General features: G+C 36.8%; 1 protein-coding gene across 4 annotated transcripts in view; it reads left to right on the top strand.

Annotated features, from left to right (window-relative positions):
• Window positions 1–13,173: 13,173 nt before the first annotated feature.
• The window catches only part of SPAG16 (sperm associated antigen 16), a 989,423-nt gene continuing 980,145 nt past the window's right edge, over window positions 13,174–22,451 (top strand). For all 4 annotated transcript variants that reach the window (XM_061148815.1, XM_061148817.1, XM_061148816.1 and 1 more), the window contains exon 1: window positions 13,174–13,353. In XM_061148815.1, the coding sequence (XP_061004798.1) occupies window positions 13,227–13,353 (127 nt within the window). In that variant the 5' untranslated portion in view covers window positions 13,174–13,226. The remainder of the gene's footprint in view (window positions 13,354–22,451) is intronic.

Raw genomic sequence — 22,451 nt, 5'->3', positions numbered from 1 at the left:
ATTTGCCAAACCATCTCTGACTAACGCTGGTTAAAGGCTTAATTTAAGAGTGTCTCTTTTAAAAAATTTGGGAGGTTGAATTATTGGGTCCCAACTCCAGTCCTTGATATGATCTCATGGCAGGGGCTTTCTTGACTTGATTTTTGGGCTTTATTTCAGATAAATTTTTGGTTTGGATTTTTTAGTTTCACTTTGGTCAGTGGGGATTTTCAGCAGATATGGCATTATTGCATGCTGGTCTCAGTCTCTGGTTAACTTACGAGGCTTTGTCCTGGCCGTTGTGGTTCTCATTGGGACTGCAAGATGCTCTTAGTAATACCCATCAGAAAATATTGAAAAAAGGGTTTATTATTCACAAGTCCTAAAAATTAGATCCATGCTACACCTGGGGCCACACAGCAAGGGGGAGAGAGACAGGGAGAGAAAGAAGAAAAAGAGAATCAGCCTGTGGTTCTACTTTCATTGGGGTTGACAGTGGGGTTTTGAAGGCTCACTCTGTACTGGTTTAAATCATAAGGGCTGGAATTTAAAGCACTGGAAGAGAAAAATAAGTGGCTCAAATGGTAAGTTTTATAAACCAACCAAGATCTCTAAAACAAAGGAGCCTGGGCAGAGATGGGGATGGAGAAGCCTGGTTCTTTATCTGGTTCTGACTGGCATGTGTTCATTTGAGATAGTCATCTTTGAAGTGGGCACCCCTTTGAAATGGGTGTGTGGACACTCACAGCTTCAGTGAGACACTTGCACAATAAAGAGAGACAACACAACTGTCAGAGCTTACACTATAGATTTGTGCAAAGGCCTGAAATGCACTTGGGTGGTTGATTTTGCCTTCTTCTGCTCTTTGTTTTTCCAAGAGAAGATCAGGCTTTGTGGAACCTCTTGTCAAAGAGAACGGAAGGCATCTGGAAAATGCCTGAATTCAACCAAACTTTGGAGTTAAGCATATTGAGCTCTGTCTAGATCAGCTGAACCTTACTTGACTCACAAATGCATAAGCAAGAAAGAACGTGTAATTCTGTGTCTGCTCCAGTGTTTTGGAGTGCTTTTTAAGCCCATGATTTTGTGGCAATAGATGACTGATAAAGTGTTCAAGATATTCCGGTTGCCTAGTGAGAGTCTGGGCTTCATTTTGCTGATGAGACTAATGGATTAAGTGGTTTTCCTGAAGTCAGATCAAACTTCCCACAGTAATCTGAGGCTACCTGTGTCAACATTACTTTCCTCTGAGGCAGGAAATTTTAAATCAGACTCCAAACTAACAAATATCTTCGCCTTTTGCATCAAGGAATTCTTGCAAAGCAATTTTTCCAGGCAAACAAATTGCTCATCTGGGCAAATAACTATCTCCTCATCACAATATCAGTTTGCCCACCTGAAAAATAACTCACCTATTAGGACATGAATTAGCTTATCAAGAATTTCTTTAAGAATGTCACCTCTGCTGCTAATCTATCAGAGCATTGTGTTTGCTCAGTCATTCAGTCATGTCCAATTCTTCATGACCCCATGGACTGCAGCCCATCAGGCTCCTCTGTCCATAGAATTTTCAAGGCAAGAATACTGGAGTGGGTTGCCCTTTCCTATTCCAGGGGAGTCTCCTAACCCAGGGATTGAACCTGCGTCTCTTGTGTCTCCTGCATTGGCAGGTGGAATCTTTACCAATTCTAACGTTCCCTCTTAAATTTTCTACCTTAAAAACCTCTTGCAAGTATGCTCCCAACTTTCTAAATATTCTTCTCTCACTTCTACTTTTCAAACATTACTCAGACTGCCAAGATGATAATCTCCCTTGCTGAAGTAAATTTAGTGGACTTAGCTTTGCTTGGTCAATAGTGTTTTAAGTGGTTTTTGTGTAAGAATACAGTTGACACACGTTAGGATTAGTCCATTGAGGAGTCGTTAATCCATACACTAATAAGAATAGCAAAAACCTTAAGAATTTACTGGCTTTTCTTTTCTTTACCATTAACTTACACGCGCATCAGACTGACATTTATAAAGCAAAGGAGAAAATTTCCATGCCTGATGATTCTAAACTTCTGAGGTTTTCAAACATATATGTAAAAAAAAAATCACTGAAATAATTTTTAGTTTACTCTTGATCTCTCTTAGTAACTGCACAAAATGTAACATATTTTTGTAACGTATTTTTTGTAACATATTTTGTAACATATTTATGTAACATAAATTAACATAAATCATAATTTAAATGATTATTCTATAATTTTATTTGTATATCTATCAATATTTATTTTTTGTCTATGATAAATGCCTTTAAAATCCTGAATATAATTTATCCCTTAAGTAATTTTTTTTGGTTATATATATTGATTTGCATGAAGAGTCTGAATCCAAATATATAAATTTCTGATATGTTTCAAATGATAACCTATCACACATTTAGAATTCACTGGAAAGCTATATTACTTACCCTGAATAGAAGTTCTATGAAGCTGGGCCCTCTGCAGTGAAAGGGTGGACTCCCAACTCTTACACTTGTCAGGGAATTCCCTCATTTGGTCTTCTTGTTGAAGATATTTATTATTATTTTGCACAATTGTAACATGTACTCTATAGATTAGAAACCAAAAAATAAACTCTAGAGTGATCCTTATATGTAGACATACTGAGAGCATGGAGAAGTAAGAGAACAGTGTACACAGGAGAAAACCACATAATTATTTGAAAGCTGTATGATCACAAAGTACAGTCTAAAGACATCAGTAGTGAAGCAGTCTTATGTACTTTGATTTATGGATGGTGAAATAGCTGATGTTCATAACAATGGTGCCCCTCATCTGGAAATCTGGAAAGTGACTCAGAGTTTCAGCAAAATCCTCTATCCAAGGATTCAGAGAAATGTATGATACCTTTTAGAAATTTTCACATACCCAAATTTTACTTCTTATCTTTTAGAGGCAAAGCATTATATGCCTTTAAAAATCTGACCATTCAAAATAACAGATTATTCAAAGAGTTTGAGGTAGCTGGGTTTATGTTATACTTGGCTTTCTGAAATGTTCCCTAATGTTTTCTGATTTGCTTTTTCTTAGTTTTACATCAGATTTCATTTTCAAGATTTATAATATACATATATTCCTTTAATATTTTACGAACAATTTATATTTTCACATTGGCAAGAATAAAACTTTTGTCTTTTACTTATAGTTCTACCACTGGTTTTATTTCTTCTTATTCTTTTCCTTTCAAAACTCATTATTTCAAATATATCAGGAGGATTTTAAATGTGATTCACTGAGCAAAGATCAACTCTAAAAAGAAAACGGTTTATACTTTTGATGTAATCTTTTTTTGGTGTGGAAGTAAATTCAACTGTGAGAGATATATTTTTTCTTCTAAAGTCAAAAACTTTGATTTCTCATAAATAAGATATAGATTGATTACAGTTTGTGCTTCTGTTGTAATGATTCCACAGCCTTAGTAGAAAATAGTCTAGTCTCTGGAGGGAGGTTACAGCAGAAAGGAACTTTAAAGTCAGATGGCCTTTGTTAATAATGGTGGCAGCTGATTTGCAGTATTTTTCACATGTGAAATAATTCAGGTGTTTATACAACTTATCAAAAACTTTTAAATAGTGAGCACTCCAACTTTTTATGCCTAACAGCACTGTGAAAATTAATATAGAAATGGATGAAAGGATTGGTAAAGAAAACCTGAACCCTCAGTTAGATGATAGATGAGATGAGTGAGAAAGGAAGGAAGTTATATTTTTGAATTTACAAATGGAAAATTTTTGGTACAATAATAATGGCTATGTCAAAAGGGAAAACCCATCAACCTCCTAAAATGTGGACATACTTCTGACATAATGCTGATTTATTTCTTGGCTTGTTTATTCCAATTAACAATGGTTTGGGCAATTTATTTATTTTTAAATTCTCTACAATTATAAAATATTTTCTAACAGGCTGGAAAATGATGGCATAAGTCCAAGTTCAGTAGCTCTATAGGTATATTATTTAACTAGCTTGATAGCAAATATATATTTAAATAAACAACCTAATAACTTCTATAAAATTAATCACTAATTCCTATTTTTGGATACTGTCATAGTGTGCCGCTTTCTGTATATAATTATACTTTGTCCTTTTATACCAAATTATGTTTGTGCTCACACATTTAGTTGTCAAGTTGAGCTGAAGTAAAAATAATTTTGTTTTTAGAATTTTACTATCAGAATGATGATAAACTTCCTGAGGTCTCAGAAACTCAAGACTATGAATTGATCAGCTGCAACCTTATAAATCACATTTCTAGTTCGGTGATTAGAAATACCAGATAGGTGTTTGTAAGTATTTTGAGTAAGATGAAATTCAGATTACATAGAAGAAATCAATATATATAAATGGTGCTGATTACATTCTTGGCTTTTTTCTTCTGACCAACAAATGTAGTGTATAGAACTTCAAATAGCATGAAATTTAAGTATAAGAAAGGCAAAAAAAGAGGAAGGGATGAATAGAAATCAATAGGAGTCTGTAGTAAGAGAAGGTTGTATGCAATAATTAAACCTGAATCAATTGGGATTTTAAATTATTAAATTTTTTATTTGAATGTACCATGTTTCTTTATTATTTATTTGGGGTTTTATACTGTAATATTTCAAGATGAAGCAATCAATGTAGATGTATTGATCAAAAATGAGTGAGAACAGAACAAAAACTAAATAGACTTTTACCTGAAAATAGTTTGTAAAGGACACTGATTAAATTCAATAACTGTTAAATAAGTCAAATGAAATGAAATTGTAAAAAATGCTTCATAGGACAAAATGAAATGATTTAATTCAAGGAACTCATCATAACTGGAAATTGCTATATATAAAATATTTTCCCAAGTAAAAGAACCATTTAATTTCTGTAAAAGGCACATATTAAATGATTTGCCATACTTTTATAAATGTTTGAAATAGTTCAGTATAAAATCTTATTGAAAAAAAACAAAATTGAGCAAATGAAAGGGACTACTATGTTCTTAGTCAGGAAGATGTTATTATTATAAAGTCAATTCTCCTAAAATTATTATATGTATTTAATGCAGTTCTAATGAGAATCTCAATGTGATTTTTTAGGGGGAGGAGCATGTGTAAAACAATATTAATGTTTATTACCCCCAAAGAGCTAAGAATAAAAGAGAAACCTGAAAAGGGACTTGACATTCCAGGTATCAGTAGAGCAGAATGGAAAAACCAGTAAACACAAATAAATACAGTATTGGTAAAGAAACTAACAAGTTACAGGAATAGAAAACATGTTTCATAAAAAATCTCAGTAAAAATGATAATTTAATGTTGAAATTATATATTCAAATGAAAATGAAAATTACTTTTCTTTTCTGACATTTTTGTTCTGATATTATTGGCTATCTACCTAGAAGAAGTAAAATTGGAATCCATCTTATCTCCTACACAAAAATAAACTCCAAATGAGAAAAAACTTAAACATGGAAGATAAAGAATAAAACCTGAGACAAAAGACTTTAGGAGAGTGTTTATAATACCTAAGTTCTTGCAAAATATTCTTAATAGAAACTGTAAACCTGGAAGACAAAAAATACAGCCGTAATTGGCTATAGTTCAGTTCACTCACTCAGTCGTGTCAGACTCTTTGTGACCCCATGAACCGCAGCACGCCAGGCCTCCCTGTTCATCATCAACTCCCAGAGTCCACCCAAACTCATGTCCTTTGAGTCAGTGATGCCATCCAGCCATCTCATCCTCTGTTGTCCCCTTCTCCTCCTGCCCTCAATCTTTCCCAGCATCAGGGTCTTTTCAAATGAGTCAGCTCTTTGCATCACGTGGCCAAAGTATTGGAGTTTCAGCTTCAACATCAGTCCTTCCAATGAACACCCAGGACTGATCTCCTTTGGGATGGACTGGTTGGATCTCCTTGCAGTCCAAGGGACTCTCAAGAGTCTTCTCCAACACCACGGTTCAAAAGCATCAATTCTTCGGCACTCAGCTTTGTTTATAGTCCCAACTCTCACATCCATACATGACCATTGGAAAAACCATAGCCTTGACTAGACGGACCTTTGTTGACAAAGTAATGTCTCTGCTTTTTAATATGCTGTCTAGGTTAGTCATAACTTTCCTTCCAAGGAGTAAGTGTCTTTTAATTTCATGGCTGCAATCACCATCTGCAGTGATTTTGGAGCCCCAAAACATAAAGTCTGACACTGTTTTCACTGTTTTCCCATCTATTTGCCATGAAATGATGGGACCAGATACCATGATCTTAGTTTTCTGAATCTTGAGCTTTAAGCCAACTTTTTCACTCTCCTCTTTCACTTTCATCAAGAGGCTCTTTAGTTCTTCTTCACTTTCTACCATTAGGGTGGTGTCATCTGCATGTCTGCAGTTATTGATATTTCTCCTGGCAATCTTGATTCCAGGTTGTCCTTCTTCTAGCCCAGTGTTTCTCATGATGTATTCTGCATATAAGTTAAATAAGCAGGGTGACAATATACAGCCTTGACATACTCTTTTTCCGATTTGGAACCAGTCTGTTGTTCCATGTCCAGTTCTAACTGTTGCTTCTGACCTGCATACAGGAGCAGAGGATATTAAGAAGAGGTGGCAAGAATACACAGAAGAATTGTACAAAAAAGATCTTCATGACCCAGATAATCCTGATGGTGTCATAACTCACCTAGAGCTAGACATCCTGGAATGTGAAGTCAAGTGGGCCTTAGGAAGCATCACTACAAACAAATCTAGTGGAGGTGATAGAATTCCAGTTGAGCTTTCAAATCCTAAAAGATGATGCTGTGAATGTGCTGCACTCAATATGTCAGCAAATCTGGAAAACTCAGCAGTGCCCACAGGATTGGGAAAGGTCAGGTTTCATTCCAATCCCAAAGAAAGGCAATGCCAAAGAATGCTCAAACTACCACACAACTGCACTCATCAAATACACTAGTAAAGTAATTGGCTATAGGAAAACTGCAAATTGTTTCATTTTAAAATACGTTAAAAATAATGCCAATGATTAGATGATATATGTGGGAAAATAATTGTAACAGATTTGATAGGCTAAAACCTAATATCAATAATTTACAAGCAGCTCTCACAATTTGACAAAAAATATAGAAAAGAGGAAAAGGGTAAAAGACACTTTACAATATTGTAAATTGAAATGAGAACAGACATGAAAGAGACATTACAGTTCACTAGTTGTCAGGGAGTGAAAATTAGTGTAATATTGAGATGTCTTGTTATTCCAGCAAAGTCAAAATTTAGAGGAATGCTATACATATATACACTGCAGATACAAATATGAGGTTTAAAATATTTGCGGAAATTATCTGGCAACAATTACTGAGATTAAATATAATATACCCTTGATGCAGATTTTTTACCAGCCTACAGAATCTATATGATCGAAATCAAAGCAATATTAACTAAGGTTATATGTACATGGACTTTATTATTGCTCATGGTGGCATTTTTACAGTGGAAAATTAAATAATATTATAGGTACATTAAGGAATAAAATACTGCCACTAACAAAGTGAACTTTATTTATACAAATAATCTAGCATCTCTCTATCAAGTCGTGGTTTTCTTGACCTTTTTAGTTACATATTTGACTACAGAAACAGCTCAATATCAGGAGATTGATAAGCCTTGTAAGCTGACAAACTCAGAAATAAAAGTGAATGATATTTAGTGGTCATAGTGGGTGGCAAATGAGGAAAATATAGAAGGATATCATATTGTTAACATGGATAAACTTGATGCAAGTGAACCGATGTGGGGGAAAGGTGAGGAGATCAGAAAGGTTGAGGCCAAAAAGAAAAAATGAAAAAGGTTGTATATAATAAAACAAAGAAATAATCACACATCTATGTATGTATATATGCATTTATTCATAACTATATATTTACTATGTCAGCAAATCTGGAAAACTCAGCAGTGGCCACAGGGCTGGAAAAGGGCAATTTTCATTCCAATCCCAAAGAAGGACAACGCCAAAGAATGTTCAAACTACTGCATGATTGTACTCATTTCACATGCTAGCAAGGTAATGCTCAAAATCCTTCCAGCTAGGCTTCAACAGTATGTGAACCAAGAACTTCCAGATATACAAGTTGAATTTAGGAAAGGCAGAGGAACCAGAGATCAAATTGCCAACATCCATTGGATCATAGAAAAAGCAAGAGAACTCCAGAAAAACATCTCCTGCATTACTGACTATGCTAAAGCCTTTGATTGTGTAGATCACAACAAACTGCGGAAAATTCTTAAAGAGATGGGAATACTAGACCACTTTACATGCCTCCTGAGAAACCTGTATGCAGGACAAGAAGCAACAGTTAGAGCCAGACTTGAAACAATGGACTGGTTCAAAACTGGGAAAGGAGTACATGATGGCTATATATTGTCACCCTGCTTATATAACTTATACACAGAGTACATCATGAGAGATGCTGAGTTGGTTGAGTTACAAGCTCAAATCAAGATTTCTGGGAGAAATATCAACAACCTCAGATATACAGATGACACCACCCTTATGGCAGAAACGAAGAGGAATAAAAGAGCCTCTTGATGTAGGTGAAAAGAGGAGTGAAAAGCCTTGCCTAAAACTTAATATTCAAAAAACTAAGATCATGGCACCCAGTCCTATTACTTCATGGCAAATAGATGGGGAAACAATGGAAACAGTGACAGACTTTATTTTCTTGGGCTCCAAAATCACTGCTGACAGTGACTGCAGCCATGAAATTAAAAGATGCTTAGTCCTTGAAAGAAAAGCTATGACAAGCCTAGACAGCATATTAAAAGGCAGACACATGACTTGCCAACAAACGTCTGTATAGTCAAAGCTATGGTTTTTCTAGTAGTCATGTATGGATATGAGAGTTGGACCATAAAGAAGGCTGAGCACTGAATAATTGATGCTTTTGAATTTTGGTTCTGGAGAAGACTCATCCCAAGGGATGAAATAAGATTTTTTTTTTTTCCCCCGCCCAGAATCACCAACCATTTCCCAGCAAGTCTCATTGACTCCTTTTAGGTCATATGCTAAGTTGGCAGCTGATCATTGTAGCTAAGAGAACTCTCATTATGCTAAGCTTGGGTCATATGCTCCTCACCAAAGTCAGAGGATTGATTTGATTTGAACCACATGGGCTAAGAGCATAGCAACTTGAATTTGCAAATTTTCATTAGTGAAAAAAGGGAAAATATAGCTGGATGGCTGACTACAGTCAATTACCACTACTATGAATTCTGAAATTCTAAAATTGGCTATCACTTACTGTGAGCTTTTGAAAGAAAATAAGATAGTTACTTATGGATAAGATGTATCTGTATATGGCTTCTGCTCTATCTGTAGTAAAGGAACATTCAACTTCTGAAAATTGAATAGTAATTGACTAAACCTTTACATAAGAGCATTTTCTGCTTTGAAACTATGAATATGAAGGTAAATACATTGTCAGATTCTTTTCTGGTTTTGCTTTTAAAAATAATTTCATTTTACAAAAATGGATCATTTAGTCTGGGAAGAATAAAATCTGTTCACCTTTGTGCTTTTTGCTTCATTTTGACTGTCTTCACTGGTTTTCTTTATTAGCTGCTTTCAGGAACATTCAGGGGGAAACTAGATAACTTTCTGTTCGTTCATCAAAATGTTAAGGAACTTTTCTTTTTTTTACACTTAAAGGAAGTTTGTAAAGTATTTTAAATAGTAAGGATTATAGGATGAAGGACAATGAGATAGCATTGTAACTGAAACCACTCTTGTGATTCGAATCTTTTGTTTTTTCTTAATAAGGCTTTCAAACCTCTTGTCAATTAAACTAGCATTTAAAAGAACAAGAATTCCATGTAAAAGGATTGTTTTCAAATTCATCCATTGCAAAGATATATTGGTTAAGATATTAGCACTCACCACAGAAGGTGGCATCCCAATTTTTATCTGAAGGCAATTATTGATTCTGTTTATATTTGTTAAGGTTACTTCTGCTTTTATTTAATTGCATTTTAAAATATTACTCATCCTTATAAAAATCTAAAGGTTTACAAAGATATTAAAGACACTATTAATTTTAGTTTTTAAATACACTGTTGTCCAGGTCTTATGAAATGTGTTCAAATTGTAGGGGAGCCAAAATATCTTGGGTGACAACTAAAATTCATAAAATGGATATAATTAAGTTGGTAATTCTAAGCTAAAGCTTTGATTATTTAGAACTCTTAGAAAATGAGACTTCTCGAATTAAAAAAAAAACATATTTTTGAGGAGTGGAGTAGTAATACTTAAGTTGTATGATTTTTTTTTTTTTTTTTAGCTCTTTTGAGAAGAATCTTTTCCACTTATTCTCTACCTTAAGCAGTGAATATTGGTCATAATTTATCTGTTTTCTTATTGTTAGGTAGAAAGCTAGGCATGAGCAAGGAGGGGAGGCCTGGCTAAAAGGGATGCAAGCTGATCTCTAAAACCCATCCCAGACACACCCAGGAGAGCTCACAGATGTGCCACAAAATAACCATAGAGACTTTACCAACTCCTGCACATGGGCTGTATACACACAGTGGATACAAAATAACCACAGGAGTTTTTCAAAGTAACCTAAGCAGCAAGGAGACCATTAACGGTTTATAAATATTCTACATCTGATTATAACAGACTGAATTATGGAAAGACATAAACACAGTCTGCAATTATATAACTTGCAAATGTCAATCAACCTTGAGTGTATGCCCATTTGTATTCCCTTTCATTGATCGGTGGTGGGTATAAGCCCTATTTTGCATAGGGCATAAGCGCAAGGAGGAGACTGGAAGTATAAAATGGGGGATGCCAACAGGGGAAAACAAGCCTCCTTTAAGGTTGGCCTGCTCTCATATTTTGGAAGTGTTTGTCTAGTAAAATTTCTGTCTGCTTGAGCTAAACTGAGCTGTAACTTGCCTATTTTAAACACTTTAATCCATCATTCCAAATTTTTATTGTGAGGAGGTAAGAACTGAGGGAGAAAAATAAACTGACCTGACATTATGATTCTTTTTGCTGTTCAGTTGCTCAGTCATATCTGACTCTTTGTGACCCCGTGGACTGCAGCATGCCAGGCTTCCCTGTTCTTTACTGTGCCCTGGAGCTTGCTCAAACTCATGTCAATTGAGTCAGTAATGCCATCCTACCATCTCATCCTAGATGAGGATGAGATCATCCCTCATCCCGTTCTCCTTCTGCCTTCAATCTGTCCCAGTATCAGGGTCTTTTCCAATGAGTTGGCTCTTTGCATCAGGTGGCCAAAGTATTGGAGTTTCAGCTTTAGTATCTGTCCTTCCAATGAATATTCAGGATTGATTTCATTTAGGATTGACTGGTTTGATCCCCTAGCAGTCCAAGGAACTCCTGAGAGTTTTCTCCAACACATCTCCCTTTCTGAGTATTTGACACTGCTAAATGTATTTAAGTTTTGCCTTAGAAGTTTTTTGTATATATGTAAATTTCTTATAAATTTAATATCCAATTGGGGTTTGGCTAACTTATTTAATATTTTAAGTATATTTTATAAACATATATTGAAAATATTTGATATATTGAACACTGTTTTGGGGAGGGTAACTTTGCTTTTAATAGTGATATAAAATGAAAATATCCAATGAAACCATTTTATAAAGCTCTATTGGAGTGGAGCTTTTATAAAGCTCTATTTAGATGTCTATTACACTTTTCTTTCAAAAAAAAATTAAATTTCTGAACAAGCAAGATTTACTTTTGTAGGTAGAGACCTTGCTTCTTCATGACCTTTAGCGCTTCTCATGTTATTTCATTTCATTTAATCTATATTTTAGTAAGGTGGATATTAAAATTATTGTTTTAGAGAAGAGAAAACAAAGGCTTGATACTTTTGAACTGTGGTGTTGGAGAAGACTCTTGAGAGTCCCTCGGACTGCAAGGAGATCCAACTAGTCTTTCCTAAAGGAGTTCAGTCCTGGGTGTTCATTGGAAGGACTGATGAAGCTGAAACTCCCAATATTTTGGCTACCTGATGCAAAGAACTGACTCATTTGAAATGACTGATGCTGGGAAAGACTGAAGGTGGGGGGAGAAGGGGATGACAGAGAATGAGATGGTTTGATGGCATCAGGGACTCAATGGACATGAATTTGAGTATGCTCTGGGAGTTGGTGATGGACAGAGAAGCCTGGCCAGCAGCAGTCCATTGAGTCGCAAAGAGACACGACTGAGTGACTGAACTGAACTGAACTGAACTGAATGGTGGAGTCACGCTCTGAATGCAGCCTCTCTGGTTCCAATAATGAAGCTCTTAATCATTTCATTATAAGTTACCACTATTTTTTTTGGTATTAAATGGGAACTTTTATGAGTTGCTTGTTTGACATCAATTTTTCAAGAGTGTAGGCTAAAAAAGAATCTGTAAAGGGCCCTGCAGATGCTTCTGATACATACACAATATAAACCTGAAGAAAATTATGTCATAGCAAAAGGATTGCACATGCTTGGGCAAACATTTATTATACATTATTTTAGGATCACTTGTACCTCAAAATTCATATGGAAGGGCATTACTTTGGTAAGAATTAACGCTACACCTCCAAGTCCCAGAATATGAAACCAAAGTCAAAACAGACGTCCAGATAATTAATACTTTAAAGGAGCATGAGAACGGAATTGTTTAGGGTTTTTATTTGTAGTTCCCCTGGGCCAGTCTCTGAGTTATGATTTTTAGGATTTTTTTTTCCCCCTCTCCAAGGCGCTAAAGATCTTCCTCTTTCCGATTAGTTTTCCCTGGGAACAGCTAGGACTCTACACATGCCTAAAATATTTGGGGACTGATGATGGGCATGTAAGAACAACAACAACAAAAAAAATTAGAGAAGAAAGCAAAGTGAAAAACAAATGCTTCAGGGTCAAAAACTGAAGAAAACCAAGCCACTTCGGTTAGAAAATGTGTGCAAACCAAGTCCACTGCTTCATTTTACCTCTTCCACTCTAGGCACTGCTTGCTGCGTGTTAGGGTAACCATGGAACGGAGGTTGCCCCGGTAACGTAGGAAGCGCGGAGAGCTTCAACGCTTAGGGCTCTAGGCAGCCCTTCCGGGCCCGCGTGGTGGGAGGGGTGGAGGCCAGACTCTCGCGAGAGCTGTGTGTGTGCTCCTCTGCGTCTTCGCGGTTGGCCTTAGGGCTGCGGCGGCCAGTCAGGCGCAAGGCGCTCGGAGCGTTTCAGATGGCTACTCAGCAAGGAACGCCCTCCTCGGCCCTGCGGGTCCTGGAAGAAGCGTTGGGCATGGGCTTGTCGGCTGCCGGGGACACCGCGGAGGCGGTGGCTGCCGAGGGTGCCTACTACCTGGAGCGTATCCTTCGCGTGTAGGCGCGGCACCCAAACGCTGGCCGCGGTAATGGGTGTTGGGAGCGAGGGCGCCCTTTGAAGCTTGGGGTCCGCCAGGTGGTAGAGGCGCCTGTTGGATCTCACGGTGGTATTTCGGACACCGCGACCCCGGAAACCTACCCACTGTAATTTTTCGCCTTGTTGTAGTTGTAGGCTGATGTGTACCTTTTGGAAAAAGTTCGTAGTCACTACTCAGTAAACTTTGCAATTTTGTTTAAAGTAGCCCCACAAATTAATCCAACCCTCATTTCACTCAGTGGTTTTCTTAAGCCCGGCTCCCCGCCCCGCCCCGCCCCCAATCCTTTAGAATGCCGTGAAAGTAAATTCCTTAGGGCAATATCCAGAGGTTAAGGAAAAAACCGCTCCCTTTAGGCTTTAACATCAGGATGTCCAGTCAGATCCTGTAGATGGCCCAGTTGTCCAGTGCTTCTATGATTTGTTTTGGTAGCAACGACCTACTGGATAGTTTCATTGTGGGCTACTTGATGATGATAACTACCCCCCCACCCCCACCCCCACCCCCAACCCCCACCCCTTTAGCTGCTAATGGTATCTTGGTGAGCTGACAAGTCTCAGAGATGCTACGAAGAAATCAGATAAGACAGTGTTGAGCAGGTATCAATGGAAATAACTAGAGAAATTGAATAGCCACATGTGGATGTGTAGGCTAACTATTTCTTGGGTAAAACTTTTGAGCTCCTCTAAATTAATGTACGAGAGAGGGGGAGGGTTCATGAGAAAGGTAACTATTCTTCTGGCAGATAAGAGAGAGATCTGTTTTATTCTTAAAGGTATCAAGGAAACTGCAAAATCTACTGTGTTTTTTTTCTTTTGTTGTTGTTCAAATATAATCCACCTGGATTTAATTCAAGATTTAAGAGATCCAGCATTGATTCATTTTGTAGGTTTTTAAACTGATTAACCTGTCCTGACTCAGACCTAGTATACATCCCTGCTACAAAGAGCTTTGAAGAACTTGATTGAAAAGCTCAAACAAAATATATGTATTTTATTCAATGCAGGCATGATATTTATAAGAGTGTGTTTGAATAATTTGAAAGCAATTTGAGAGAAACATGTGGGTGCTCTAGTGTTTTAAGTGAGGTTTCATATTCTGTTCTCCTGACCCTTAACAAGCTGTCTTTTCCAGTAATATACCTTTTTAAATTAAAAAACAATTCTTTTTCATAGCTGATTTATATCTAAAACAAAGTTATTCAATAGCCATGCTAGTGATAACCAGGTATCTTATATCTGCCTGCATTATAACGATTTCTGTCACAGTATTTTGAGTGTTAATATGAGACAAATAGAGTGAGGTAAGTTTTTGCAAACATCTTTATGAAATAAGTCATGAGACTCCAATATAGTTCAACTTTCACTAATGAAAATCTGGTTTACTTAATTTGCATGGAGTTCATTGAGTTGCAACTGCCAACATATTAGACTTTTCCAAGTTATCACATTTACAAATATAAGCAACTATAACTTTTTCAGGTCAGTCGCTCAGTCATGTCCAACTCTGTGACCCCATGAACCACAGGAAGTCAGGCCTCCCTATCCATCACCATCAGTGTCTATCCAAACCCATGTTCATTGAGTCAGTGATGCCATCCAAACATCTCATCCTCTGTCGTCCCCTTTTCCTCCTGCCCGCAATCTTTCCGAACATCAGGGTCTTTTCAAATGAGTCAGCTCTTTGCATCAGGTGGCCAAAATACTGGAGTTTCAGCTTCAACATCAGTCCTTCCAATGAACACCCAGAACTGATCTCCTTTAGGATGGACTGGTTGGTTCTCCTTGAAGTCCAAGGGACTCTCAAGAGTCTTCTCCAGCACCACAGTTCAAAAGCATATATTCTTCGGCACTCAGCTTTCTTTATAGTCCAACTCTCACATCCATACATGACTACTGAAAAAACTATAGCCTGGACTAGACGGATCTTTGTTGACAAATTAATGTCTCTGCTTTTTAATATGCTGTGTAGGTTAGTCATAACTTTCCTTCCAAGGAGTAAGCGTTTTTTAATTTCATGGCTGCAATCACCATCTGCAGTGATTTTGGAGCCCCCCCCCCCAAAATAAAGTCAGCCACTGTTTCCACTGTATCCCCATCTATTTGCCATGAAATGATGGGACCAGATGCCATGATCTTAGTTTTCTAAATGTTGAGCTTTAAGCCAACTTTTTCACTCTCCTCTTTCACTTTCATCAAGAGGTTCTTTAGTTCTTCACTTTCTGCGATAAGGGTGGTGTCATCTGCATATCTGAGGTTATTGATATTTCTCCTGGCAATCTTGATTCCAGGTTGTCCTTCTTCCAGCCCAGCATTTCTCATGATGTACTCTGCATATAAGTTAACTAAGCAGGGTGACAATATACAGCCTTGACATACTCCTTTTCCTATTTGGAACCAGTCTGTTGTTCCGTGTCCGGTTCTAACACGTGCTTCTTGACCTGCATACAGGTTTCTCAAGAGGCAGGTCAGGTTATCTGGTATTCGCATCTCCTTCAGAATCTTCCACAGTTTATTGAGATCCACAGAATCAAAGGCTTTGGCATAGTCAAGAAAGCAGAAATTGATGTTTTTCTGAAACTCGGTTACTTTTCGCTGGTCCTACGAATGTTGGTTCCTCTGGTTCCTCTGCCTTTTTTAAATCCAGCTTGAACATCTGAAAGTTCACGCATTGCTGAAGCCTGGCTTGGAGAATTTTAAGCATTACTTTCCTAGCGTGTGAGATGAATACAATTGTGTGGTAGTTTGAGCGTTCTTTGATATTGCCTTTCTTTGGGATTGGAATGAAAACTGACCTTTTCCAGTCCTGTGGCCACTGCTGAGTTTTCCAAATTTGCTTACATATTAAGTGCAGCACTTTCACAGCATCATCTTTTAGGATTTGAAATAGCTCAACTGGAATTCCATCACCTCCACTAGCTTTGTTCATAGTGATGCTTCCTAAGGCCCACTTGACTTCACATTCCAGGATGTCTGGCTCTAGGTGAGTGTGCATGATCATACGATTGTGATGATCTGGGTCGTGAAGGTCTTTTCTGTACAGTTCTTCTGTGTATTCTTGCCACTTCTTCTTAATATCTTCTATTTCTGTTAGGTCCATACCATTTCTGTCCTATATTGAGCCCATCTTTGCATGAAATGTTCCCTTGGTATCTCTAATTTTCTTGAAGAGATCTCTAGTCTTTCCCATTCTGTTGTTTTCCTCTGTTTCTTTGCATTGATCGCTGAGGAAGGCTTTCTTATCTCTCCTTGCTATTCTTTGGAACTCTGCATTCAGATGGGTATATCTTTCCTTTCCTCCTTTGCTTTTTGCTTCTCTTCTTTTCACAGCGATTTGTAAGGCCTCCTCAGACAGCCATTTTTCTTTTTTGCATTTCTTTTTCTTGGGGATGTTCTTGATCCCTGTCTCCTGTACAATGTCACAAACCTCCGTCCATAGTTCTTCAGGCTCTCTGTCTATCAGATCTAGTCCCTTAAATCTATTTCTCACTTCCACTGTATAGTCATAAGGGATTTGATTTAGGTCATACCTGAATGGTCTAGTGGTTTTCCCTACTTTCTTCAATTTAAGTCTGAATTTGCCAATAAGGAATTCGTGATCTGAGCCACAGTCAGCTCCTGGTTTTGTTTTTGCTGACTGTATACAGCTTCTCCATCTTTGGCTGCAAAGAATATAATCAATCTGATTTCAGTGTTGACCATCTGGTGATGTCCATGTGTAGAGTCTTCTCTTGTGTTGTTGGAAGAGGGTGTTTGCTATGACCAGTGTGTTCTCTTGGCAGAACTCTATTAGCCTTTGTCCTGCTTCATTCTGTACCGCAAGGCCAAATTTGCCTGTTACTCCATGTATTTCTTGACTTCCTACTTTTGCATTCCAGTCCCCTATAATGAAAAGGATATCTTTTGGGGGTGTTAGTTCTAGATGGTCTTGTAGGTCTTCATAGAATTGTTCACCTTCAGCTTCTTCAGCATTACTGGTTGGGGCATAGACTTGGATTATTGTAATGTTGAATGGTTTGCCTTGGAAATGAACAGGGATTATTCTGTCGTTTTTGAGATTGCATCTAAGTACTGCATTTTGGACTCTTTTGTTGACTATGATGGCTTTTTAGGATTTTTTTTTTAATTGAAGTAAAACCTATGTACAATATTATATTAGTATGAGGTGTACAACATTGTGATTCATTATTCTTATACTTTATGAAATATTTGCCACTAGAAGTCTAGTTACTGTAGGTCACCATACAGAGTTTTGCAATATTATTGATTATATTCCCTATGCTGTACATTACTACACCATGACATATTTGGTTTGTAAGTGGGAGTTTGTACCTCTTAATTCCTGACATATTTTTCACCAGTCTCCCCATATCCCTGATCTCTGGAATCCATTAGATTTTTTTTCTCTTGAGACTATTTCTCTTGAGCTTGATTATTTTTTATTTTTAGAGTCTACATATAATTGAAACCTTACAGTATTTGTCGTTTATTTAGTATGATACCCTGAAGGCCCATACATGTTGTTTCAAATGGCAAGATTTTAGTTTTCTTATGGCTGAGTAGTACTCCATAGTATTTATGTGTACTACATCTTCTTTATCCATTTATCTGTTGATGGAAACTTAGGTTATTTCCACATATTGACTATTGTAAATAATGATGCAATAAACATAGACTGCATATATCTTTTCAAATTAGTGTTTTGTTTTCTTCAGATAAGTACCCAGAAGTGGAATGTTTGGATCATATATTAGTTCTCTTTAAAAATTTTTAAGGAACATTATTACTGTTTTCCATAGTAGTTGCACCAATTTACATTCCCCTAAACAGTGCATGGGGGTTCCCTTTTCTTCACATCCTCACCAGCACTTGCTATTTCTTGATTTTTGATAATAGCTATGCTGACAGGTGTGAGGTGATATCTCATTGTGGTTTTTGTTTACTTCTCCCTGATGATTAAAGATGTTAAGAACCTTATCATATGTATGTTGGCCATCTAAATATAGTCCTTGAAAGAAATGTCTATAGGCCTCTGCTCATTTTTAATTGGATTATTGACTTTTTTGATGTTGAGTTTTGTGAGTTCTATACATATTTTTGATATTAATTCCTTGTCAGATATATGATTTGCAAATATCGTCTCCCATTCAGTAGACTACACTTTCTATTTTCATTTTGTTATTTTTTTGTTGTTATGCAAAAGTTTTCTAATTTGATGTAGTCTCATTTGTTATTTTTGCTTTTGTTTCTTTTGCCTGAGGAGACAGATTGAAAAAATCACAGAGCATACTACTGCCCATGTTTTCTTCCAGGAATTTTATGGTTAAGGTTTTATATTTAAGTCTTTGATCCATTTTGAGTTTATTTTTGTATGTGGTGAAAGAAAATGGTCCAGTTTCATTCTTTTGCTTATGGCTGTCTAGTTTTCCCAGGACCATTTAAAAGAGACTGTATTTTCTTCAGTGTATAGTTTTGCTTCCTTGATTGAGTGTCCATATAAATATGGGTGTATTTCTGGGTTCTGTATTTTGTTACATTTATATATCTGTTTTGTGACAGTTTCTTACATTTTTGATTATTAAAGCTTTTTAGCAGTGTGATAATTCCAACTTTGTTTTTATACATTAAGATTGTTTTGATATTCAGGGTATTTTGTTTTTCCATACAAATTTTAGGTTTAATTTTTACAGTTCTATGAAAAATGTTATTGATGTTTTGATAGGGATTTCATTGACTCTGTATGTTGCTTTGAGTAGTGTGAGTATTTTAGCAATATTTATTCTTCCTATCCATGAGCCAAAGATGGAGAAGCTCTATACAGTCAGAAAAAATAAAACCGGGAACTGACTGTGGCTCAGATCATGAACTTCTTATTGCCAAATTCAGACTTAATTGAGGAAAGTAGGGAAAACCACTAGACCATTCAGGTATGACCTAAATCAAATCCCTTATGACTATACAGTGGAAGTGAGAAATAGATTCAAGGGATTGGATCTGACAGAGTACCTGAAGAACTATGGATGGAGGTGTGTGACATTGTACAGGAGGCAGTGATTAAGACCATTCCCAAGAAAAAGAAATGCAGAAAGGAAAAACAGTTGTCTGAGGAGGTCTTACAAATAGCTGAGAAAAGAAAAGACATGAAAGGCAAAGGAGGAAAGGAAAGATACACCCATTTGAATGTCGAGTCCCAAAGAAGAGCAAGGAGAGATAAGAAAGACTTCCTAAGTGAACAATGCACTGAAATAGAGGGAAAAAATAGAATGGGAAAGATTAGAGATCTCTTCAAGAAGATTAGAGATATCAAGGGAACATTTCATGCAAAGATGGGTACTATAAAGGACAGGAATGACATGGTCCTACAGAAGCAGAAGATATTAGAAGAGGTGGTGAGAATGCACAGAAGAACTGTACCAAATCACGACACAGATAACCAGGATGGTGTGATCACTCATCTAGAGCCAGACACCTGGAATGTGAAGTCAGGTGGGCCTCAGAAAGCATCACTACAAAAAAAGCTAGTGGCGGTGATGGAATTCCAGTTGAGGAGTTTCAAATCCTGAAAGATGATGCTGTGAAAGTGCTGCACTCAATATGCCAGCAAATTTGGAAAACTCAGCAGTGGCCACAGGATTGGAAAAGGTCAGTTTTCATTAAAGTCCCAAAGAAAGGCAATGCCAAAGAATGCTCAAACTACCGCACAATTGCACTCATCTCACATGCTAGCAAAGTAATGCTCAAAATTCTCCAAGGCAGGCTTCAACATTATGTGAACCGTGAACTTCCAGATGTTCAAGCTAGATTTAAAAAAGGCAGAGGAACCAGAGATCAAATTGCCAACATCCGTTGGATCATCGAAAATGCAAGAGAGTTCCAGAAACAGTACATCTGCTTTATTGAGTAAGCCAAAGCCTTTGACTATATGGATTATAACAAACTGGAAAATTCTTCAAGGGATGGGAATACCAGACCACCTGACCTGCCTCCTGAGAAATCTTTATGCAGCTCAAGAAGCAACAGTTAGAACTGGACATGGAACAACAGACTGGTTTCCAAATTGGGAAAGGACTATGTCAAGGCTACATATTGTCACCCTGCTTATTTAACTTATATGCAGAGTACATCATGAGAAATGCTGGACTGGATGAAGGACAACCTGGAATCAAGATTGCCAGGAGAAATATCAATAACCTCAGATATGCAGATGACACCACCCTTATGGCAGAAAGCAAAGAACTAAAGAACCTCTTGATGAAAGTGAAAGAAGAGAGTGAAAAAGTTGGCTTAAGGCTCAACATTCAGAAAACTAAGATCATGGCATCTGGTCCCATAACTTCATGGCAAATAGATGAGGAAACAGTGGAAACAGTAGCAGGCTTTATTTTTGGGGGCTCCAAAATCACTGCAGATGGTGACTGCAGCCATGAAATTAAAAGACGCTTGCTCCTTGAAAGAAAAGTTATAACCAACCTAGAGAGTATATTAAAAAGCAGAGATATTACTTTGTCAGCAATGTTCCATCTAGTCAAAGCTGTGGTTTTTCCAGTAGTCATGTATGGATGTGAGAGTTGGACTATAAAGAAAGCTGAGCACCAAAGAATTGATGCTTTTGAACTGTGGTGTTGTTCTCCACAGCTTGAGAGTCTCTCTTAAGAGTCCACTGGACTGCAAGGAGATCCAACCAGTCCCTCCTAAAGGAAATCTGTCCTGAATATTCATTGGAAAGCCTGATGCTGAAGCTGAAACTCTAATACTTTGGTCACCTCATGTGAAGAACTGACTCATTTGAAAAGACCCTGATGTTGGGAAACGTTGAAGGTAGAAGAAAAAGAGGATGAGATGGTTGGATGATACCACCGACTCAATGGACATGAGTTTGAGTAACCTCCAGGAGTTGGTGATGGAGAGGGAAGCCTGGTGTGCTGCAGTCCATGGGGTCATGACTGAGCAACAGAACTGAACTGAACTGATCCATGAGCACAGTACAGTTTTCCATTCCTTTGTGTTGTCTTCAATTTATCATAGATTTATGTCAATTTTTTCAAATGCTTTTTCTGCATCTATTGAGATCATCATGTGTTTTTAATCTTTTATTTTGTTAATATGTTGTATCACATTGATTTATTTGTCCTGATTGAACTATTCTTGAGTTCATGGATAAATCCCAATTGATTATGATATATGCTCCCTTTCTGATTGTTTCTGTAATTTCTTCTTATATTCTCTTTCCTTGTGGTTTGATGATTTTCTTTACTGTTATATTTGAATTCTTTCCTTTTACTTTTAGTATATATTATAGGTTTCTATTTGTACTTGCAAATCTATATATACAGCAGTGTATTCAATAGTTGCTTAAATTTTCAAGAATTATGAAAGCACAACCTTTTTACCTCTCCATGTTTTATGTTTTTCATTTAATATTTTTCATCTTTTTGCATCGTGTATTCCTTAACTACTTATTGTAGTTGTAGCTGTTTTTATGCCTTTGTCTTTAACTTTCACAGCTTTTTAAATGTTTGATCCTTTTCCTTTTCTATTTATTTGCTTTTACTAGTGAAATTTTTTTCTTTTGTATATTTTCTGATTTCTTGCTATGACCTTTCTTTATACTTAAAGAAATCCCTTTATCATTTCTTATAAAGCTAGTTTAGTAGTGATGAATTCTTACTTTTTGTTGTCTGGGAAATTCTTTATCTCTCCTCCAATTCTGAATGATAATATTGCCAGTTAGAGTATTCTTGATTGTAAGTTTTTTTTTAGCACATTAACTGTATCATGCCCCTGTTTTCTGACCCATAAAGGTTTTGCTGAAAAATTGGCTTTACCCTAGGGGTTTCCTTGTATGTGACTAGTTGTTTCTTTTTGCTGCCTTTAACATTCTCTATTTTTAAATTTTGCCATTTTAACTGTAGTATGTCTTGGTGTGGCTGTCTTTGGGTTTATCTTGTTTGGAATTCTCTGTGCTTCCTGGACCTAGATATATTTCCATTCCCAATTTAAGGAAGTTTTCTTCAAATAGGTTTTCTGACCTATCCTTGCTTCTCTCCA

Source organism: Dama dama, chromosome 8 (genome assembly GCF_033118175.1).
Source record: "Dama dama isolate Ldn47 chromosome 8, ASM3311817v1, whole genome shotgun sequence".
NCBI lineage: Eukaryota > Metazoa > Chordata > Mammalia > Artiodactyla > Cervidae > Dama > Dama dama.
Note: the sequence above shows the minus strand (reverse complement) of the source record. Positions and strands in the feature narration are given on the sequence as shown.